The sequence below is a fragment of the Lissotriton helveticus genome, chromosome 7 (genome assembly GCF_964261635.1).
Source record: "Lissotriton helveticus chromosome 7, aLisHel1.1, whole genome shotgun sequence".
NCBI classification, from domain to species: domain Eukaryota; kingdom Metazoa; phylum Chordata; class Amphibia; order Caudata; family Salamandridae; genus Lissotriton; species Lissotriton helveticus.
The window spans coordinates 103,532,410-103,551,672 of NC_136068.1; the positions used below are offsets into that span (position 1 = coordinate 103,532,410).

The following is a 19,263-nucleotide window of genomic DNA, read 5'->3' on the forward strand; positions in this document are numbered from 1 at the left end:
TTCTGGTTCTCAGAGTTTGCATGCTGCAGATCCCCTTTGGTATCGCTTTGTTCGCCATAAATTGGCAGGGTATGCTCAGACGTGAGTCCCTTGCTCACTTGGCCACTGGATTCAAGATAGCCTGGCTGAAGAGGGTTATGAACCCGAAACCGGTCCCAGGATGCTTGTTTCCGGTCCAGGGAAGACGTGGCTTGGCAGTTCGGGCTGGACTGTTCCCATGAGGCACAGGGTCAGACTGATTTGCATATGGCCATGTCTGAACTGGGGTGGCTGAGTGAGCTAAAGAATGGTGATGGATTAAACCCAGATCAGTTGACTGGGGGTGAGTGTTTGATTTGCTCAAGCGCTCCGTCCATCATCCCCTTTGGTATCGCGTAGATTGTTCGCAGGCAACTTTTTTAGCTTCTGGTAAAGTAATTTTACTTCTTTATGGTGGATGTAACATTGAAGAAGCCACTGCATTTTTGCGGTAAATGGCTTAACCAAGAGTGGCTTCATAGGTCATGGTACATCGACTCCCATGTTGAGAGCAGACATTCTGAATAGTGTTCCTGTAGAACATACTGGCAGGAAAACTTCATCAGATGGACTTGCTGCTGTGCAGAAGGTCGGTGTTGAGGGCGTATCGGTCTGAGAAGGTAATGTTGGTTACAGAAACAGTGCAAGCTTGCCCTACTTGGTATTTGCCTGCCAAAGTACCTTCCTGCAAAAGCAGATGGTGAAAGAGCGCTACACATGAAGTAGACAATATTATCCATAGAGGGTGAGTAGCTTTCAACTTAGCGGAGAAAAATACATTACGGAGCAGTGATCTGCCTCAAAAGGTGGAGCATGTGGCAGTATGAGTTGTATAGAGCGCATGAGAAGTGAGCATCATTTTAATAACAATGTTTTGATTTCAGACTAGTTATATATTCCTGATCTTTTAAGTATGAAGGCACTAATAACTCTTAATAACACAGACACTTCCATGGCAGGAGGCGTCTTTCAACACCTTGAGGAATATGGGTTTTTGTGAAATGGGGCACATTAATGGCAACTGTGGAGGAGGTATCATTTCTCAACTTAGGACTGGGGTGTGCATGAGGTGTGTTTTAAGGCATGATTTGCAGACCTTGAGTCACACATGCAATCTCAGCTCTACTCTGCTTATTTTATACCATTCCTGGTGAAACACCTACATTGTTGGAGGAATCAGATTCCAATTTAAAACTATTGGGTTTTCATTGGTCAATGATTTGAGTTCAGAAGGGCAAATTATTTTTAAAATCTTAAACTCCAGTAGCGAACGCCTAAAGAATAGTACTTATAATATGTCTACTGTGCAGTTTCTACAAGGTTGCAAAAATCACTTTGCAAACACAGTAAACCCTAGTCACAAAAATCATGTATTCTATGCAAAGCAGTTGAAAAGTTCTGAAACCACAGTTTGTAGTTGGACTAAGAGAAATAGATTCACTGTGTGATTTTATAAACAGGAGACAATTTGATTAGAAAGCAATACCAACAGGATACGTCATGGAGTAGCAAGCATACATCTTTGCAGGAAGCAGGAAGCAGTGGTCATATCTTAGACAGCAGAAGAATCAGACAAGAGATGGAGAAAAACACGAGTTGGGGAGGAGAACATAGCTGAACAGACATCGATGTATATAGGAATGAAAACAATGCATGTTCAAGTGAGTAATGATGGTGCACCTAAAATATGGTTTGAGGGAAACTTTCATATTGCAGACTTAATTAATTGATTTGAGGTGGGTAAGGAGCTTCAAAAGCATGGCAGTGGACGTATACCAGAAAATGCAGAGATCCACAGGAATTAAGTGGCACTGTAGACGACAACAGCGGTGATGAAGGTAAATATAAAATGCTATTTATTGGCAGTGTTCGTTGGTGGTGGAGACAGAGAGAGAGGTTCAAACATTAGTTTAAGGGGAAAGGTGAAAGGGTTTTGTCGAATGTGGATTCAAACTGTACGAACTATGTGATTCCCAAAGTTCTGATTAAGAGAAAATGGCCGGAAACAGTGCTTTAAACCAGTGATATTTTGTCAAGTCCTAGCATAAATGTGCATCGAAATTAAAAAAAGACTTGGATTGACAGTGGGACCTTCTCACTGCCAGCACCTAACCTACTATTACTTCAATAATAATTCCCCTTCCGTATTTATAGGGGTACGTGTGCACACCGAACAGCACCCACCATCACATTGCTTGTTCCCTCAGGAACTCGACAATTCAAACACAAAAGCACGGGTGCACCACACCACAGTACACAATTCAGATGGAGCAATTATAAATCCAAATCCAGTAAATAACGAAAGGAAGGTTCCTCAGTTTGATCTCTTTATTCCAATACGTGGTAGAAAAAACAGTACAGCCGACGCGTTTCGTCCCAGTATGGTACTTCTTCAGGGCGATATATAAGAAATTTGACATGTCTCCATAAGTAAAGGAGGCTATGAGAAGTGCACAGTGCAAAGGGAGGTGGAATCGTCCATTAAGATATGTCAACGGCGATTTGAATGACCTCTAGAATGGAGTCACGGCTAGTCACAGTGGGTATGACCCTGCTGGAAGGAGTCCCGTGGTTGTGACAGGTCTGGACATCGTCTTGCCGATCGTGACTATTACATTGCGATCCTGGTTCCCTCGCCTTATCCGGCCTTGTTTTAAGAAGCTACGTATGAATGGATTGCATGTACCATTTGTAACACTTTATAGATTGGAATTGAACTTCCCGCAAAACGTAGTCAATATCATCTTTGAACCCCATATCTGTGGGTCGAGTTTCATACTCCTCCTGGACGACTTCATTTACGCTTTTTAATTAATGGAACCTGTCCTTGTGCAGCATATAGATGAAATCACACCCTGACCATATATCTGAAGGTTGAGTGTCAAACCCACTGTGACTAGCCGTGACTCCATTCTAGAGGTCATTCAAATCGAAGTTGACATATCTTGATTGGCGATTCCACCTCCCTTTGGCGATTCCACCTCCCTTTGCGCTGTGCACTTCTCATAGGTTCCTTTACTTATGGAGACACATCGAATTTCTTATATATCGCCCTGAAGAAGTCCCATACTGGGACGAAACGCGTCGGCTGTACTGTTTACCCTACCACGTATTGTAATAAAGAGATCAAACTGAGGAACCTTCCTTTTGTTATTTACTGGATTTGGACTTATAATTGCTCAATTTGAATTGTGTACTGTGGTATGGTGCTCCCATGCTTTTGTGTTTGAGTGGATCGAAATTAGCCTCAAGAGCAAAGGGTAACGTATGTATCGCTTGTTAAGGCTCTATGTTGACCTTAGAAATGTTTGTCAGAAAGTAATATCGACATTTTATCACTGCCAGATACACATAAAATGGTCTTCTTACTTAATGGTGCAGGCTATTTCAGAAATTGCATTTTGAATTTGGCTTATAACCAAATAGGGTCATCCTAATTTTAAAGTTAACCACCTTAAACATTATGGAGAAAGATGGATGTACAGGTGGGCAACGTACAGTGGTGAGGCAAGGGTTCCTGCTGGTCAAACAAGAGCTCACCAGATACTGAAGGCCCACGACGGCGCCTCTTTTACGGGAGCGGAGGAAGAGAATTGACAGATGTGCTTCAACAGAATTCACAATCTACAATGCGATGAATCACCAGCAGAAACACAACAAGATATGACGTGCATGGGTAGGACAAAATCTAATTAACTGTGGCATGAAAAGGCAAATCAGGTTAGGAGAATAACCATTATTGTCTTTTCCAGGGCGTTATTTTGGATTCTGCACTATAATGTGTTTTTCATTTACGACTATATATTCTTGTCACTATTTGTTGCTACAAAATTTAGAATTGATGGCGTTTTGGTTCTAAAAATAATAAAATATTATATAAAAAAATGCAGGTGACATCTGAAGGTCAGAAGTGGGAAAACTTCATATGGAATTTCTATTTTTTTTTTACACTGTGTAAAATAAGGAGTTCATTACACAACGATAGAAAATGGCCAGAAGGGGAATAGACTAAAAGTAACTGAGGACGTTTGTGCAAGAAAGATTGCATGCATGAGGAGCAGGAACACAGTGTGAATGAAGATACTGGTCATAAGGAAGCAACGTTATTAGAGATTGGTTTGAGGGGGTCTGGAGTATTGCAGTGAATGGTATTGCAGATGAGCACGGTGGTGGTGATGGAGGTATGGTACTAAGAGTGCAAGTTAGGTCCCATGAGTATAAGGTGTACAGACTTGGATTGCTAGTGGTTTGGGAATGTGTGTGTCTCCTGTGTGTGATTTGTCATGGTGTATGAGTTGTGATAAAGTATTTTGTTTTTATGTGTTTAAAAGCAATGGATGATGTGTCTGTGGCAGTACTGTTTGTCTTTCTCTTCTGTCAGATAGTGTCATATTGAATGTTCATCAGGGTGTCATAGCTATGAAGCCACATATGGTAGTCACTGTTGTCATACTGTATCATTTTATACACTGCCAGTTGGCAGCTGGTTAAGTTCTCGGAACCAAGTTGGTTGTGTAACTAGTCAAATATTTTTCCTTCATATTGACTGTTGAAGAAGCCCACAAGATAAATCACCTACTTGGGCCCTATTTGAGATGGTCTGCAGGTTGAGTTCAATTAGTCGGAACCCTTTTATGTCGAGTGGAGAGTTCTCGAAATGCCCAAACATCACGCTTTACATCATCAATTCACATGGCCAAAAAGAGTTCACAAGAGAAGCTCAGTCTTCAACCTATAGGAATTTACAGATGATATTGCCCCGGGCTCCATGGTGAAGTCCAAATTCAGGGCGCACCTGGAATGACGCCCATGGAGCAGAGGCTCAATGGACATTAGTGGCAGGTCTTTACTTTGGAGGTGATCTGCCCCCCTTCCCAGTTTACCTCATTCTTCTTTCCTTTGAATTTTAACCAGCGCCACTGAATCCAGCTGAATAACTTCAGTAGGTAAGCGAAAGGGAAGTAAGCCCCAATCCATCTGACAATGCACTATAAACAAATAAAATGAAATGGTAACATGAATTTCAGGGTGATCTGGACAGCCTCCTCATTCGCACAGCAGCGGGTTCCACAACAGTGGTCCGCAAACCACAGAAAACGGAAGGTAAACGATGAACCAATTTTAACCAAATTTTACCATGACTGGTCTTCACAAACTTTATAAATTAGTTTTAACCAATCAATCATCTTTACAAATTTGAATTGGTGATGTGGAAATGAGGAAGATTGTTCCTGCGCATTTAGACTGAGGTACACTTAAGTCCCCATCTGCTGAGATTTTCAAAATGAAATGCTCTAAGCTACTGTTCGCTCTTCCACTGAAGGGTGTTATAATTGAAGTCCTTCAGTAAAAAACCTAGACAGTGAACGCTTGTGTGAGCAGACAAACACACTAGGGCTCTGTAAAAGCCTTAAGGTGTTGAAGTGAGAGTATAGTAGACAACAATAATACTATAGAGAAGCTGAGGAGCTATTTGGGAAAAATATTAAAAATATAACAGAATCCTTTAGCTTACCTACTGTTTCTCTTCAAACCCCTACACTGATCCTTACATCATGTCTTTTTGCCTTAAATGCCTATAATCAGGATTTGTTTCGAAGGACATACAGCCAAAAGCCTACTCCTCTCCGGGTAGATAACGAGGCCCACTAAGCAGTAAGAGAAAAAATACTGGGCTAGTGCTACTAACCCCTCCCAACCCTTCACCTGTTAGGGTAATCAAAAGGTCCAATGGACGCCTAATAGTGTTTAAACTGCCTTATGCTTTGAAATACTAGAGTTCTTGCATCTACGCTCCTACCAACCTACATTAACGGAGATAGCTCTTTTCTTCTTTGAAAAAGTAATTTTCAACACTCTACAAACCATGAGACCAAGAACCTAACACACTCTTGTTTTCATCTGAAAACCTAAAAAAAAAAAGTACTCCCAATAGTTACACCTTACAACACTGCCATGGTGAAGGTCTTCTTAAACTAGGTATGTGCTTCAACTACTCTATTTGAGGTGGCAGTGAAACCACTTGACAAGGCAGTGGTTATACAACGTCTAAAAACAGAAATTCGTTTTGGAGCTCACACATTTCAGAAAACTCCATGCCACTGAGAAAGCTCTATTTAGAGTGGGGGTCATTCCTTGTGTGAAACTTGTGGCTGGTAAATTTGCCAGCATATTATTATTTACGCATAGTTCACATTTTCGCAAGATGAAAGAAAGGCTGTAATGACGGTAGAAAATAAATGTACTGCTGGCTGAAACCTGTCACAGTGATATGCAGATTGTCCATAGGCATCCTTGGCCAGTACTATGTTGGGAGTAAAAGCCAGAGTTTAAATATCTCAACTCAAACCCTTTGTTCATTTTTTGGAAACTAATTGAATATTAAAGTATCTGTCTGGCTGGACAGCTTCAAATATAGTACTGATTGAGTCTAAAGGGCCATGGCCACTTGCTGACATTGGAGAAAAAAACACACGTACTGTGTACAGTGATGGAAGTCGCCTACCTCGACGGACTCTGAGACAATACAAATAGTATTGGATGACTCCTCACCAGGGGGCTAAAATGTAGAGAGAAAAAAGATGCACTGGATTTTGTTGGTTCTGTCCAAATTTTCAGCTGTACTTAAATATATACGATTGTCCAGTAACCAAGTGGTACAGCTTTAGACTATTCAAATGGCCCTTGAGACCAGTGCACCTTTAACTCCAGTGAAGCTTTGCACATCATTATGGAGAAAGGATGCTCTCCCGAAAGTCCACTTCCGCCCTTGACTTTGATGTGAGCCCGCACCCACTATGTTGAAGGGTTGCCCAAAATAATTTGAAGTCTAGAATGCGCTAATTGCCCATACCTAACCTGTTTGTGGTCTTGACTGTCTTTGTCGTGATGGTAGTGTTTGCCGAGACTATGCATTAGCGTAAGCTGTGGCTAAGCTTGTGTTTTTTGGACATGTTAAAAAAAATGCAATAAAGAGCAGTTAAAAAAATAAAAAATAAATGGAACAGAGGAACGGGCCAGGGATTCTACACTTGATGCTGCCTCTTTATGGAGTCAGGGATGGGCTCTGAACCATACTTGCCCACAGCATAAATTGCTTCTCTGCCACATCTTTCAACATCATCCCTGCGAGAGAGTGTTTCTGTAACAAGGCTACAGCTAAGGAAGATAGATCTCCAGAAACTCTGGAGTGAACTGATGCCCCTCTACTGGTTGCACTAAGGGCTCTTCATTGCCTATACCATGGTTGTCAACTGCGCATAAGCCTAAAGGCCCGCCGACCCCTCAAAATATTAGGAATCACCTGACCATGACCACTGTACTACCTACAACACTGCGTGGAGACCTCCTGTAAGCTGGTCTAGCTCATTTGGTGTGTTGTGTGTTCCCTTGTTTTGTACGGGATATCCTATGAGGCTCAGAGCCCTCATAATAGCCCCCACAAAACCTGTGGACACAAGTGGTTTGGCCACACTGATCCTGGTTGTCGCTCGGACTGCACCCACGTGCCATTGCAATCGCTGAGGTCATTGCCCAGCAGCAACTGGGTTATTGCACTGATGCAAAGGAACCATCAAGAGAGACTTCACTTGGATACACCTGCAAGGTATTCTGAATTTCTAATGCCCCACCAGACACAGCGCCTAACTTCACCAGTAGTACGAACACACAGGGCTTTAGGCTGCTTGAAAACAAAAATTCTGAACTCAGTTGCTGTCTGCTAAAAAAGAAATTCTGATGGTCTCCCCTTGGGTGAAACCCATTTTACTTGTAAATTACTAATGTTTTCTTAACTTCTGAAACCATATGAAATAAAAGTCTTATCCTTTCCAAAAGCAAATTTGGCATCCAAAATACTGTGAGTTATTCTGGAGTTAATTGTATAAGAGTTCAAAATCTGCACGGACATCCAAGAATCCAACTTGATTGTTCGTCCTAGCTAACCCCTAAGAGTCAGATGCCAACCAGCACTGGCAAAGCCACTAATTATGGGCCCAATTCATATTTTCTTTGGCATTTTTTACCACTCCAAGTTTGCTGCCACTGCATGAAAAGGCACGCAGCCCCACAGGCAGACATCTTTAATTTTTTGTATAACATTTTTACAAAAATAATTCAAAAAATGACCTCCAGTGTATCTTTACGTGTGTGTAACGGCAACCATCTTGGAATAGTTTTTTTTTTTTTACTGATTATTAAAGAGACAAAATAGGACACATTGGTCCAGCCATCCCTTGTACGGAAGCAGATTACTTTTTAAGCTGATGTGCATATTGTGCGTGGATAAAATTATGTCACTCCGTGAGGGAAGCAGAGGATGAAGTGGGCCGACCCACTGTCACATGCAGTATGTTGTGGTGGACAGAAGCAACATGTAGATGGCACTACAACAGATCAATTAATGAAATGGGTTGAGTAAAAGCTCTTGTATGTATATACCTCTAATCTTGTAAGGATTTTTTGCATGACAAAAAAAGGTCTTCGCGAATGTCAGACAAAAAAGGGAGGATATATGTACTTCACTGCTCTCTGCAGCAGCAGCACCTACTAACAGCAGATACAGACATAGCAGTCAGTAGTTACAACAAAGATTGTCCAATTCATCAGTCTCCTATGTCATGAAAAATGGCCTGACACAATCTTCGAGCAGCATAAGGTCAATGCAAGCAACCAAAATGACACATCTGTCTTAGGCTACACATAGAACACAAGAGACCCACGCATGGGCACCAATGGTCCCACGCACAACTCAACGGGCTTAACACAGCACTCAAGGGACCCCCACAAAGCAAGACACCTACACTCACCCATATGTAGCCTCAACAGTCTGTACCTTCACTGCCCCAAATCTAGAAAAATGTGCTCACATGCCAACATTGGCATTATTTTTCCTATCTGAAAAATGTTGATCTCTACAAAAATAAACTAATTACATGACTTACCTGACTTTCAAATACTTTTAATATTTATTTCCTAAGACTAAATCCACATGTACAGAGAAAATGCAAATAAGAAATCCAATTTTATATTTAAAAAGATATACTTCACACACTCTTCTCACCTGTTAAGGCATGCTGAGGGAGGTGAATTTAATCTGATAAGGTACTTGCCTTCCTATGGATTCAAAATGGAAACTTACCAACCTACCCATGAGGGGTCTGGCATTAACTTTACGCCAGGACAGCACGCTTTTTATGGAAAATGGACACAATTTTAATCAAGCAGGGAAGATCTTCCGCATTTGCATACATTTAACTTTGCAGGTGACAAGCAACTCTTCTAGAGATTGAAACCACATGATGCATTTCATACTCAGCATTTTATGGCGATGTTTACAAAATAGGTCACTCCTTTCAACCTAAGCATGCTACATTGGTGTACATCTGATCCCTCTCTCCCTCAGCACTTCGCGACGACCCTACGTGTGTAAAGCAGTTTCCAAGGCAAGGATTAAAAAAAAGAATAACAATATCTCCCTCTTGTAGATATCGAGGTGTGTGTGTGTGTGTGTGCCATGTGACCTTCTGGTAAAAACTGCAGTGCCTGTACAAGTGAAGAAATCTCACGTGTACCACTTGGAAAAGATTAAAACAAGGTCACAGCTAGGGATGCATCGATCACTCGCTATGCTCTGTCCCTGTCACACCACCACGCACCGCGCACACTCCCCGTGGGTGTGCCCAGGCTGCCCCATTCCCGCCGCTGGCCGCAGCTGTGCTCCTGACCAATAGGCGTGGTCTCTGCCTCTGTAGCGCAGCGCCGCTTCTTGCCGACTGCTCGACTTCTCCCCTGTTGCACGTTTGTATCCCCTGTGTTGGTGCTGTCTCCCCTGCTGCCCTTCTGTGCCCAGCCTCTCTCTTTTAGTTTTAGTTTATTTGTCCGCCGTTTTTTGACCCGCTGTGCCCCCGCCGCGTTTCTCGCCACCTCCCCGCTCCCCGCCGCTGATCCCCGGCGGCCCCGCCCCCTTCCTCCTGAACCCTTCCCATTCGCCGCCCCGCTCCCGCCTCCCAGCTGCCCCTCCCTCGCTCCACCCCCCCACTCTCCTCATATGGCAGAGTGGCAAACGCGCAGCGTTGACGCGCAGCGGGTGCGCCGATTGTGCGCCGAAGGCGCGCCAAAGGTAATCCCGTCTGCGCCCGTCCGCGCCTGGACCGCGCCCACTGCCAGGACCCCTGGCCCCCACCGACGGAAGCCGACCCGACGGACCTACGACGCCACCGAACTCAACACCGGCCGAACCCCGGGTTGCTACCGATCCACACCGAGACGCACCCACGGACCCTTCAGCTGCCACTCCTGCAAGTTCACCTGCAACCGGACCCACGCCACACCAGCACCCACCAAGCCGAACCCCAGCAGCACCCACCTGAAGTGCATCCTGCTCAACACCCGCTGCGTCCACAGACACGCCGTCGAGCTCTGGAACCTGCTCGACACCACAGCCCCAGACGTCGCCTTCCTCACGGAAACCTGGATGAACGACTCCTCAGCGCCCGCCATCGCCATCCCGGACGGCTACAAGATCATCCGGAGGGACCGCGTCAACCAGACCGGAGGAGGCATCGCCATCATCCACAGGGACACCATCCGCATCACGACCAACACCGACGATACCCTCGCACCCACCGAACACCTGCACTTCCAGATCCACGTCAACCCCAAGACCACCCTCAGAGGCACCCTTATCTACAGACCCCCGGGACCACGCACACAATTCAGCGAAGACATCGCCGACTTCATCAGCCCACACGCCCTCCCCTCCGCCGACTACATCCTCCTCGGGGACCTCAACTTCCACCTGGAGAACAACAACGACCGCAACACCACCACCCTGCTGGACAACCTCGACAACCTCGGACTCAAGCAACTGGTGACCACCCCCACCCACTGCTCGGACACACACTCGACCCGGTCTTCTCTTCCAGCAAAGACACGCCTTCAGCCACGCCACGGGACTCCACTGGACGGACCACAGCTGCGTCCACTTCAGCTACAGAAAGAAAACGATCCACCACCACCAGCTACAGGTTCCGCGCAGAAGCTGAAACAAGATCACTGCAGACCAGCTCGCCTCTTCCCTGAGCAAGAACCCTCCCACCAGCACAACGAACCCCAGCCAAGCGGCCACCAACCTCACGAAATGGATCAGCACCTGCGCAGACGACCTCGCCCCTCTGAAGACCCCGCCGAGCAGACCCGGCAGCAAGAAAGCTCCATGGTTTAACGACGAACTCAAGAGCTCCAAGAAGAACTGCAGAGCACTCGAGAAAACCTGGCGCAGAGACCCAACACCGGACAACATGACTGGCCTCAAGCTCGCCACCCGAAAACACCACCAACTGATCCACGCCACCAAGAAAACCGCATTCAAGGAACGACTGGACAACAACGCACACAACAGCAAGGAACTCTTCAACATTGTGAAAGAGCTCTCCAACCCCAACGCCGGAAACAACAACATCACCCCTTCGCAAGACCTCTGCAACTCCCTCGCCTCCTACTTCCACAACAAGATCGCGGACATACACAACAGCTTCAGCACTCAACCGACGCACGCCACGACCGAACCACCGCCCCCCACAACCACCCTCCGCGCCTGGACCCCAATCAGCACCAAAGACACCGTCCACACGATGAACTCCATCCACTCTGGATCTCCGACAGACCCCTGCCCTCACCACGTCTTCAACAAGGCCGACGCTGTCATCGCACCCCACCTGCGGGACATCATCAACACCTCCTTCGACACCGCCACCTTCCCGGAGAGCTGGAAGCACGCCGAACTCAGCGCTCTACTTAAGAAACCTTCAGCCGACCCCACCGACCTCAAGAACTACCGCCCCATCTCGCTGCTCCCGTTTCCGGCAAAAGTCATCGAGAAGACCGTCAACAAGCAACTGGCCGCCTTCCTCGAGACGAACGGTTCCCTCGACCTCTCGCAGTCTGGCTTCCGGGCCAACCACAGCACCGAGACCGCCCTGATCGCAGCCACCGACGACATCCGAGCCCTGCTCGACAACGGAGAAACAGCGGCCCTCATCCTCCTGGACCTCTCCGTGGCCTTCGACACTGTCTGCCACCGTACCCTAGTACAGCGCCTGAGCAACGTCGGAATCCAGGAGAAGCCACCGAAGTCATCTGCGGCGTTCCTCAAGGCTCCTCGCTCAGCCCAACACTCTTCAACGTCTACATGAGCCCCCTCGCAGCCATCGCACTCCAGCACAACCTCAACATCATCTCCTACGCCGACGACACCCAGCTGATCCTCTCCCTCACCAACGACCCCGCCACCGCCAGAGCCAACCTGCACGAAGGGATGACAGACGTAGCCAAATGGATGTCGAACAGCCGCCTGAAACTGAACTCGGACAAGACGGAAGTCCTCATCCTGGGATCATCACCCTCCGCCTGGGACAACTCCTGGTGGCCCCCCGCCCTGGGCAGCGCACCCAAACCACGGACCACGCACGCAACCTGGGCTTCATCCTGGACTCCTCCCTCTCCATGACCAGACAAGTCAACGCCGTCTCCTCGTCGTGCTTCAACATCCTGCGCATGCTACGTAAGATCTTCCGATGGATCCCCACCGAGACCAGGAAGACGGTCACCCAGGCCCTCGTCACCAGCCGTCTGGACTACGGCAACTCCCTCTACGCCGGAACCACCGCCAAACTCCAGAAGAGACTCCAGCGGATCCAGAACACCTCAGCACGACTCATCCTGGACATCCCCCGCCGCAGCCACATCTCCGGACACCTGAAAGACCTGCACTGGCTCCCGGTTGTTACAAAGCAGTCGGAAAGCAAGTCGTAGTACTCAAGTGTAGGTTTATTAGAACAGCCCCACAACCGTGGTGGTACGTGGGTCAGCGGAACATCAGTAATGACAGTTGATGTCACAGAAGATGAACTGGGGAGGAATGGAATGTTGGGGGAACGAAGGGGAGAGCACAGAGGGAGCTCGCGCGCAGGGAAGGGGAAGATGCCACGCGCTGGTGCACAGGGGATGTCATAAGTGAGATACAACACCGGTCAACAAGAGAATCACCTTCCAGCTCCGCACCCACGCACACAAAGCCCTACACAACCAAGGCCCAGGATACCTCAACAGCCGCCTCAATTTCTACGCTCCCAATCGCCAGCTTCGATCGACCAGCCACGCCCTCGCCGCCGTCCCCCGCATCCGAAGAGCCACCACGGGAGGAAGGTCCTTCTCCTACCTGGCAGCCAAGACTTGGAACTCCCGACCCACCTCCGCCTGACCCAAGACCACCTTGCCTTCAGGAAGCAGCTCAAGACCTGGCTGTTCGAGCACTAGCGGACCCCCTCCCCCCAGCGCCTTGAGACCCTCCGGGTGAGTAGTGCGCTATATAAATGCTTTGATTGATTGATTGAGCTATGCTATGCTGGGCATCGGCGTTGAGTGCATAAACCCTTCCCACGGATTGCTGGATCGTGGGCATTTTTCATTATGGGGGAAATGGTGACTGACAAAAACACCCTTGATTCCCCCTCATCTTACAGTTTGCACGACATCCCTTCGACCCTTGCCTTCTCCCCTGGGTCAGACCACACTCAAATCAGTATCCAGTCTGTCAAATTACCTCGGTCTCTCCTCTCCAATTCCACCGAGTACCTGTCATACTAGGAACTCTCTACTCGATCTCCCTTCCTCTGCCTTCTGTTACTTTGCACCCCCTTCCCAGCACGGCCCTTACACCAACCCCTGCCTGTCAAACCTCATCCGATCTTCTCCCCTCCTAGGAATGTCACACCACAGGTTCCCTCTCCTCTCCCAAGTCCCAACGCCACCTGTCATTGTCCCCTCTCACCACCTCTCTTCTGAGACCCCGGCCATCCTCACGGCCCCGCCAGGAAGTTCTTTAGTCATTGTAAATTTGTTTTATGAATTCACATTTTTGTCTGTACATTCTTTGCTTGTCGTGTCTGATACTGTGTTCCTTTTGCCTGCGGTGTTTTGATTCTGTGGCCTGCTATTTTTGTATGTTCCTTTTTTGTAACATTTTCTCTCAGGTAACGTAACTGGTTTTTCAGCGCTCTGAAACCTTCGGGTAAAGTCCGCGCTTTATAAAAATGCATTAAATACATAAATAAATAAATCTCATGCCATCCTCACGCCCCACCACCTACTAATATCGTCTGCTGCCACCAGCCCCTCTCCCCACCCCCTTATGAGAGACCCCAAGGGCCAGAAGCACCGCCACCCGGTCCCACTTCAAGACACGCCAACCCGCACCCTGCAGCCCCGCTCACCTGGCCCTTCGGCCTCTCCTCGGGCCGCTCCTCTTCCTCCTCCTCCTCCTCTCCCTCGCCCTCCCAGGTGGAGTCATATCTGCAGTGCCAGTGCTTCTCGCCCTGCATGCTCTCGGGAGGGAGGGCAGACCCGAGCCGGGGAGGGAAGGGCAGACGGGGGCTTGGATGGGGGATTGCGGGATGAAGGGCCCGAACTGCACCGGAGCCCCGACTGGAGAGGGAAGGGAGGCAGAGATGCGGACTCCGGAAACGAAACCGAAACAGCGAGGGGCGGGCCCTCGCGAGGATGCGGAGTGGGGAGGGAGGAGTACCGGGGACGAGGAAGCAGCTGGAGGCGGGAGGGGCCGAGGGTGGGCGGCCGGGCCTGCCTCCCAGGCCGGCGTTGCTATAGTTGCTGCAGCGGTTGTCTCATCGCTCAGCGGGAAGCCAGGGGAGACGTAGATGCAATCTATCGCATTGTTCGGTTGTATAGCGCTTAGTTACTAGGTCCTGAAAGCGTCGGGGCACTAGGCACTAGGCCCCCATGTAGTTAGAGTAAACACCCGCATACCATGGTGTTATAGTTTATTTGCAGGGTCCCCTGACCTGTGATGGATGGGTGTGGGGTGAGTGTGGAAGCCAACCCTCAAGGAGTGGCTGATGTAAACAAAGTATTTTAGAAACACTAGACCGTGACCAGCCGGTCACTGCATCCCTTTATTTATTTATTTAGTGCATTTTTATAAAGCGCGGACTTTACCCGAAGGTGTCAGAGCACTGTACAATGGAACCAGTTACGTTACATGAGAGAACTGTTGCAGGAATAGAACAAACAAAAATAGCAAGAACAGGCTGTATAAGCAAAAGTAAGAATAAATATGACAAATTTTACAATGACTAAAGAACTTCCTGGCGCACAATAGCAGGCCCATAGAATCAAAACAACGCAGGCAAAAGGAACACAATTTCAAACACAGCAAGCACAGGATGTATAATGACAATGCCTTTTATCTATGTGTTTTTAAAGCCAACACACATATAAAAGACATTGTTATTTATAATGTAAATAGCTCAAACTCTCGCAAATGCAAGACAACTTTAAAGGCGTCCATGCCCCTTTTTTTAGACGCTGCTCGCTGTTTTCAGGTTTCAATGAGCAGCGTCTAAATAAAGGGCCACGACCAACATTAAAGTGAAAGCGCGGTATGGGGCGTTATCACCCAAAAATAAAAATGAAATAAAAAAGGTTCTGTAGCGCGGACGCTAAAGTTGAAGCGGACTGCTCTGGAAAATTAAATAAATAAAGAAGCGCACCCAGTATAGTTAAAACAGATCGGGCTGTAAATTAAATAAATGAGTGCAGCTGCTATAGTTAAAGCGGACCCGCAGCATTTACTGTAAAAAATATAAAAGCGGACATCGTGCTGCCTTATAGGAAAGCACGTTGTGGGTGGAATAGTGGAAGATCATTATCACACACTAGATAAAGCAGACCGTGTAACAACACCAGTAAAAAGTCCAGACCTTATGGGAAGTTACAAACTCAGACAAGGCGGTACAAAGGAGGGACTACTAAGCATATTTATCAATCAAAAGCAACGATTTCAAAAGGACAGTAACAGGAGCCCATTGTAAAGATGGGCGGGAAATGGGCGGAGCACCTATTCCATGCTTCAATACAGTATGCTACGCATGCGCTGCCCAGGCTTGACTTCATTCATCATCATCATTTTTAGCTTTATTCGATTTCTGTATAAGAATCATAAAAGCAACAACAGTACATAAATATACACCAAAACATTTCATCAAAATTACATGTGTAAAAATAAAATCAAGTCGATAAAATAAACGGCTAAACATTCTAGGGCGAGATAAAGAGTCAAGTTGATCAGGCGTGGAGATGAATATAGCCACTTGATACAGGACCCCACCTGCCCATCAGGTGGTTGCTCTGTGAAATTTTTTTTTTTTTTTACATTTCAACTAAACATATAATGATCTTGGGTAGAAGTCACTTATACTCCAGATAGATATGGGACCATCTCCTATTTGAGGCTGCCAAGATTGAAGAAAGGGAACAACATATTTAGTCCAGAATTTGACATGTACCAGATCGCCCACCAAGTCCTTGCGCAGAGGTCCTAGCCAACCCACCCTTCTGACACTAAGTATGGTTCCATCGATGTTGGGTGGTAGAGGTCTATTTTTGGATAACCAAAACGTAACCTTGTTTCTTAGGTCCATATGGCTTTCATGTTTCCCCCTCATAAGTTCAGGTACTCCCGAAAGGACACACACAATAGGGGCGGCCTCTGGAGGCAAGTGTAGATGGTTGGTTTTGGGCAACATATTGTTATGATTGACCACTGTTCCCTTGTTTGATGTCGATTGTTTGTTTAGCCCTACTCTAGGGCGAGAGCTCCGTGCAGTTGTGACAGGGGGATCAAAACTTTTCACATGTGGAGTTAATAGTTGGTTATGCGTGGTCCTGCTTTGTATAGAGGTTTCGGGCATTTCTGTGGCCGCTAAACACTGTGGTTGAGTGGATATTGCCATAGTTTTTACAGATAATGAATTGGCCTTGATAGCATCCTCAACGCCCGTGAGCCTGTCCCCTAAACTAACCATTTTATCCATCAACGGGGATATTGTAGTCCTAATCATGTTCTCAATCGAAGCCATTAAAGAAGTATGGATAGGTGGATTCGATATAACAATGTTGGGAGTGTTGGGAGATACGGGGTAAGGATTTAGTTTCTGATGCTTGGCCTGTCTCTAAATTAACAAAAAGAAGGAGTACCACCAGAAAAAATGCTCAGCAGAGCGATTTCGGCGGGATGATTCGGTTTCAAAAAGAAGAGAGTCCTTCTTTGTTTTTTAGTAACCCCTCACTCACCGACCTGGTCGGTGACATGCTTCATCATCGGGGCCACCTCGATGGCCGAGTGCCATCAAGGTGTGCTACAACACCTGAAATACAGTGGAGCTGGTATGTGAGTGATGAATGTAGAGAAAAGAGTGGGTGTGTTAAAAATTGTCCTGGTATGACTTATTTTGGAAAAAACTTTATTCTTTAAGACTACTGGACACTATTAAAATCTATGTGTAGATACAGTAATAGGTTTAATTATGACCAAGTGTATCTGGATTATATGTGGTGGGTCCACATGTTTCAAACCGTATTGGGAGTTACCGGTTATTCTTCAGGACCAAAGCAAAGAAATGGGTGGTCAGGGTACACTAACACCCTGCCGCGCCGTCATTCCTTTGTGCCTAGGTAACCAAATCGTGACACTAGGCAGAAAAAACAACAAAGGTATAACCCGGTGGTGGTTATCCTAACAATAAAAAGACCTGTGGAGAAAAGGAATATTGATCACAAGAAAACTTGTTACAAGCCTGCAACGTAGTGAAGTGAAGAAATCTCCTGTCTTTGTGCTTCATCAATCATCCCATACCGATTAAATGCGCACTATTGTTGTGCAGTAAATCTAGGGTGCATGGTGCAGCTCAAAATTATCGGAATCGATTATTGGCGCAGATGTTGTCGACTGGACTACCTGGCACACCTATCAATTATAGAGTGCATGGTGAAAGATCTGAGATTAATTACTCATTCATACGCTTCCAAAGTCTATAGGTGCGTGACTATGCTGTAATCACGTCATTCTAGGTGATAGGCATATCGTGGTGTGTCTAATGTCTCTTGATTCCATACAGGACAATACAAACAAACACAACATAAAACATATAGTAGAAGTGCTTACTCCTAGTGAAGAGTCATAGGGCAGCACGGGATTAGGAGGGAGGAGAGGCCTGTGGTTGAAAACATATTCTGTAATAAAAAAACGAGTGGTGCTAAGTAGCTAACCGATAGGGTTAATCTACTCAGAGAAAGTTGAGCCGAAAACGCGTGGGACTTCGCGTTTCCGTGCGGTGCTGGGGGTCTCTACTTACAGTTCTCGCAGGTCTAGCATGGCATTATACCTATGGAGTCCCTCGTGTGCCCGTAATCGGGCCGGCCGTGTTGCCGGCATTAAGGCGGCCGCCATCGGTAATGAGGGGCGTGGCTGGCAAAGCGTCCTGACGTCACGCAACGGCCCGGGCTTGCGCTACGGAAGCCTCGGGTGTACACACAAAGTCAGTTACCATAGTAACCGCGTCGTCCGTAGGTAGTAAACACTGCGGGAATGGTTTGCATGTTCCGTATGTTAATCGGAACACCGAGGTCTCATCTTTCTCGATGACTGGGGAGAGTAGAGCCCCGTGTAATTAGTAAGGAAAGGAAAAGGGAGTTTCTGCCGAGAGATACAAAAACTATAGTATGTCCTGAGGCTTGCATGGACCTTCGGAAACAATGCGTTGGGATATCTTTTTAGCTTGCATGGACAGTGGAGAGCAATGCGTTCAGTATTAGTGTAGACTGTCATAATTCACAGGGATGGGTTGTTAACAAACTACTAGAAGAGGGAATTAATACAACCCTGAGTATATAGGCACTATGTATACAGACGGATGGGGGAGGTTATTTTACAGAACGTTCGCCCATTGGATGTTATCGTTGAGACCATTGATATGTGTGGATAGTCTATAAACCCATCTTTGTTCTTTTTCGTACAAACGTTTCTGTAGGTTTGGCCCAGCTGGTAGTTGCTCAATGATAGTCCATATCATATCGTTGGGTGTGTGGTTCTTCTCTAAAAAGTGGTCCGTCAGTCTGGTCGCACTTTTTCTGCAGCGGATAGTGCTGCGGTGTTCGCTGATTCGCTGCTTGATCTTACGGGTGGTCATCCCTACATACTGTTTTTTACAAATGCATTCAATCAAATAGACAACATTGTTGCTATTGCAGTTCGTATGCGCAATTTGTCTCCATACTTTTCCTTCTTCAAGATCCAGTGTCTTAGTGTTTCTTGTCAAATGGCAAACACAGCAGTTGCCACAGCGATAGTGTCCAGTCACATTAGGGAGCCCCCAGATTGCAGTGATGGAT

The 19,263-nt window shown here is 46.7% G+C and overlaps 1 protein-coding gene across 2 annotated transcripts in view; it reads right to left on the reverse strand.

Annotated features, from left to right (window-relative positions):
- OGFR (opioid growth factor receptor) overlaps positions 1–14,627 on the reverse strand; it is an 83,575-nt gene extending 68,948 nt beyond the window's left edge. The window contains exons 1-2 of one of the 2 annotated variants that reach the window (XM_078651630.1): positions 14,292–14,627; positions 4,902–5,006 (exon numbers count right to left, since the gene is read on the reverse strand). In XM_078651630.1, coding sequence (XP_078507756.1) covers positions 4,902–5,006; positions 14,292–14,399 — 213 coding nt within the window. In that variant the 5' untranslated portion in view covers positions 14,400–14,627. The remainder of the gene's footprint in view (positions 1–4,901; positions 5,007–14,291) is intronic. The other variant, XM_078651629.1, reaches the window with a different exon arrangement.
- Positions 14,628–19,263: the final 4,636 nt, after the last annotated feature.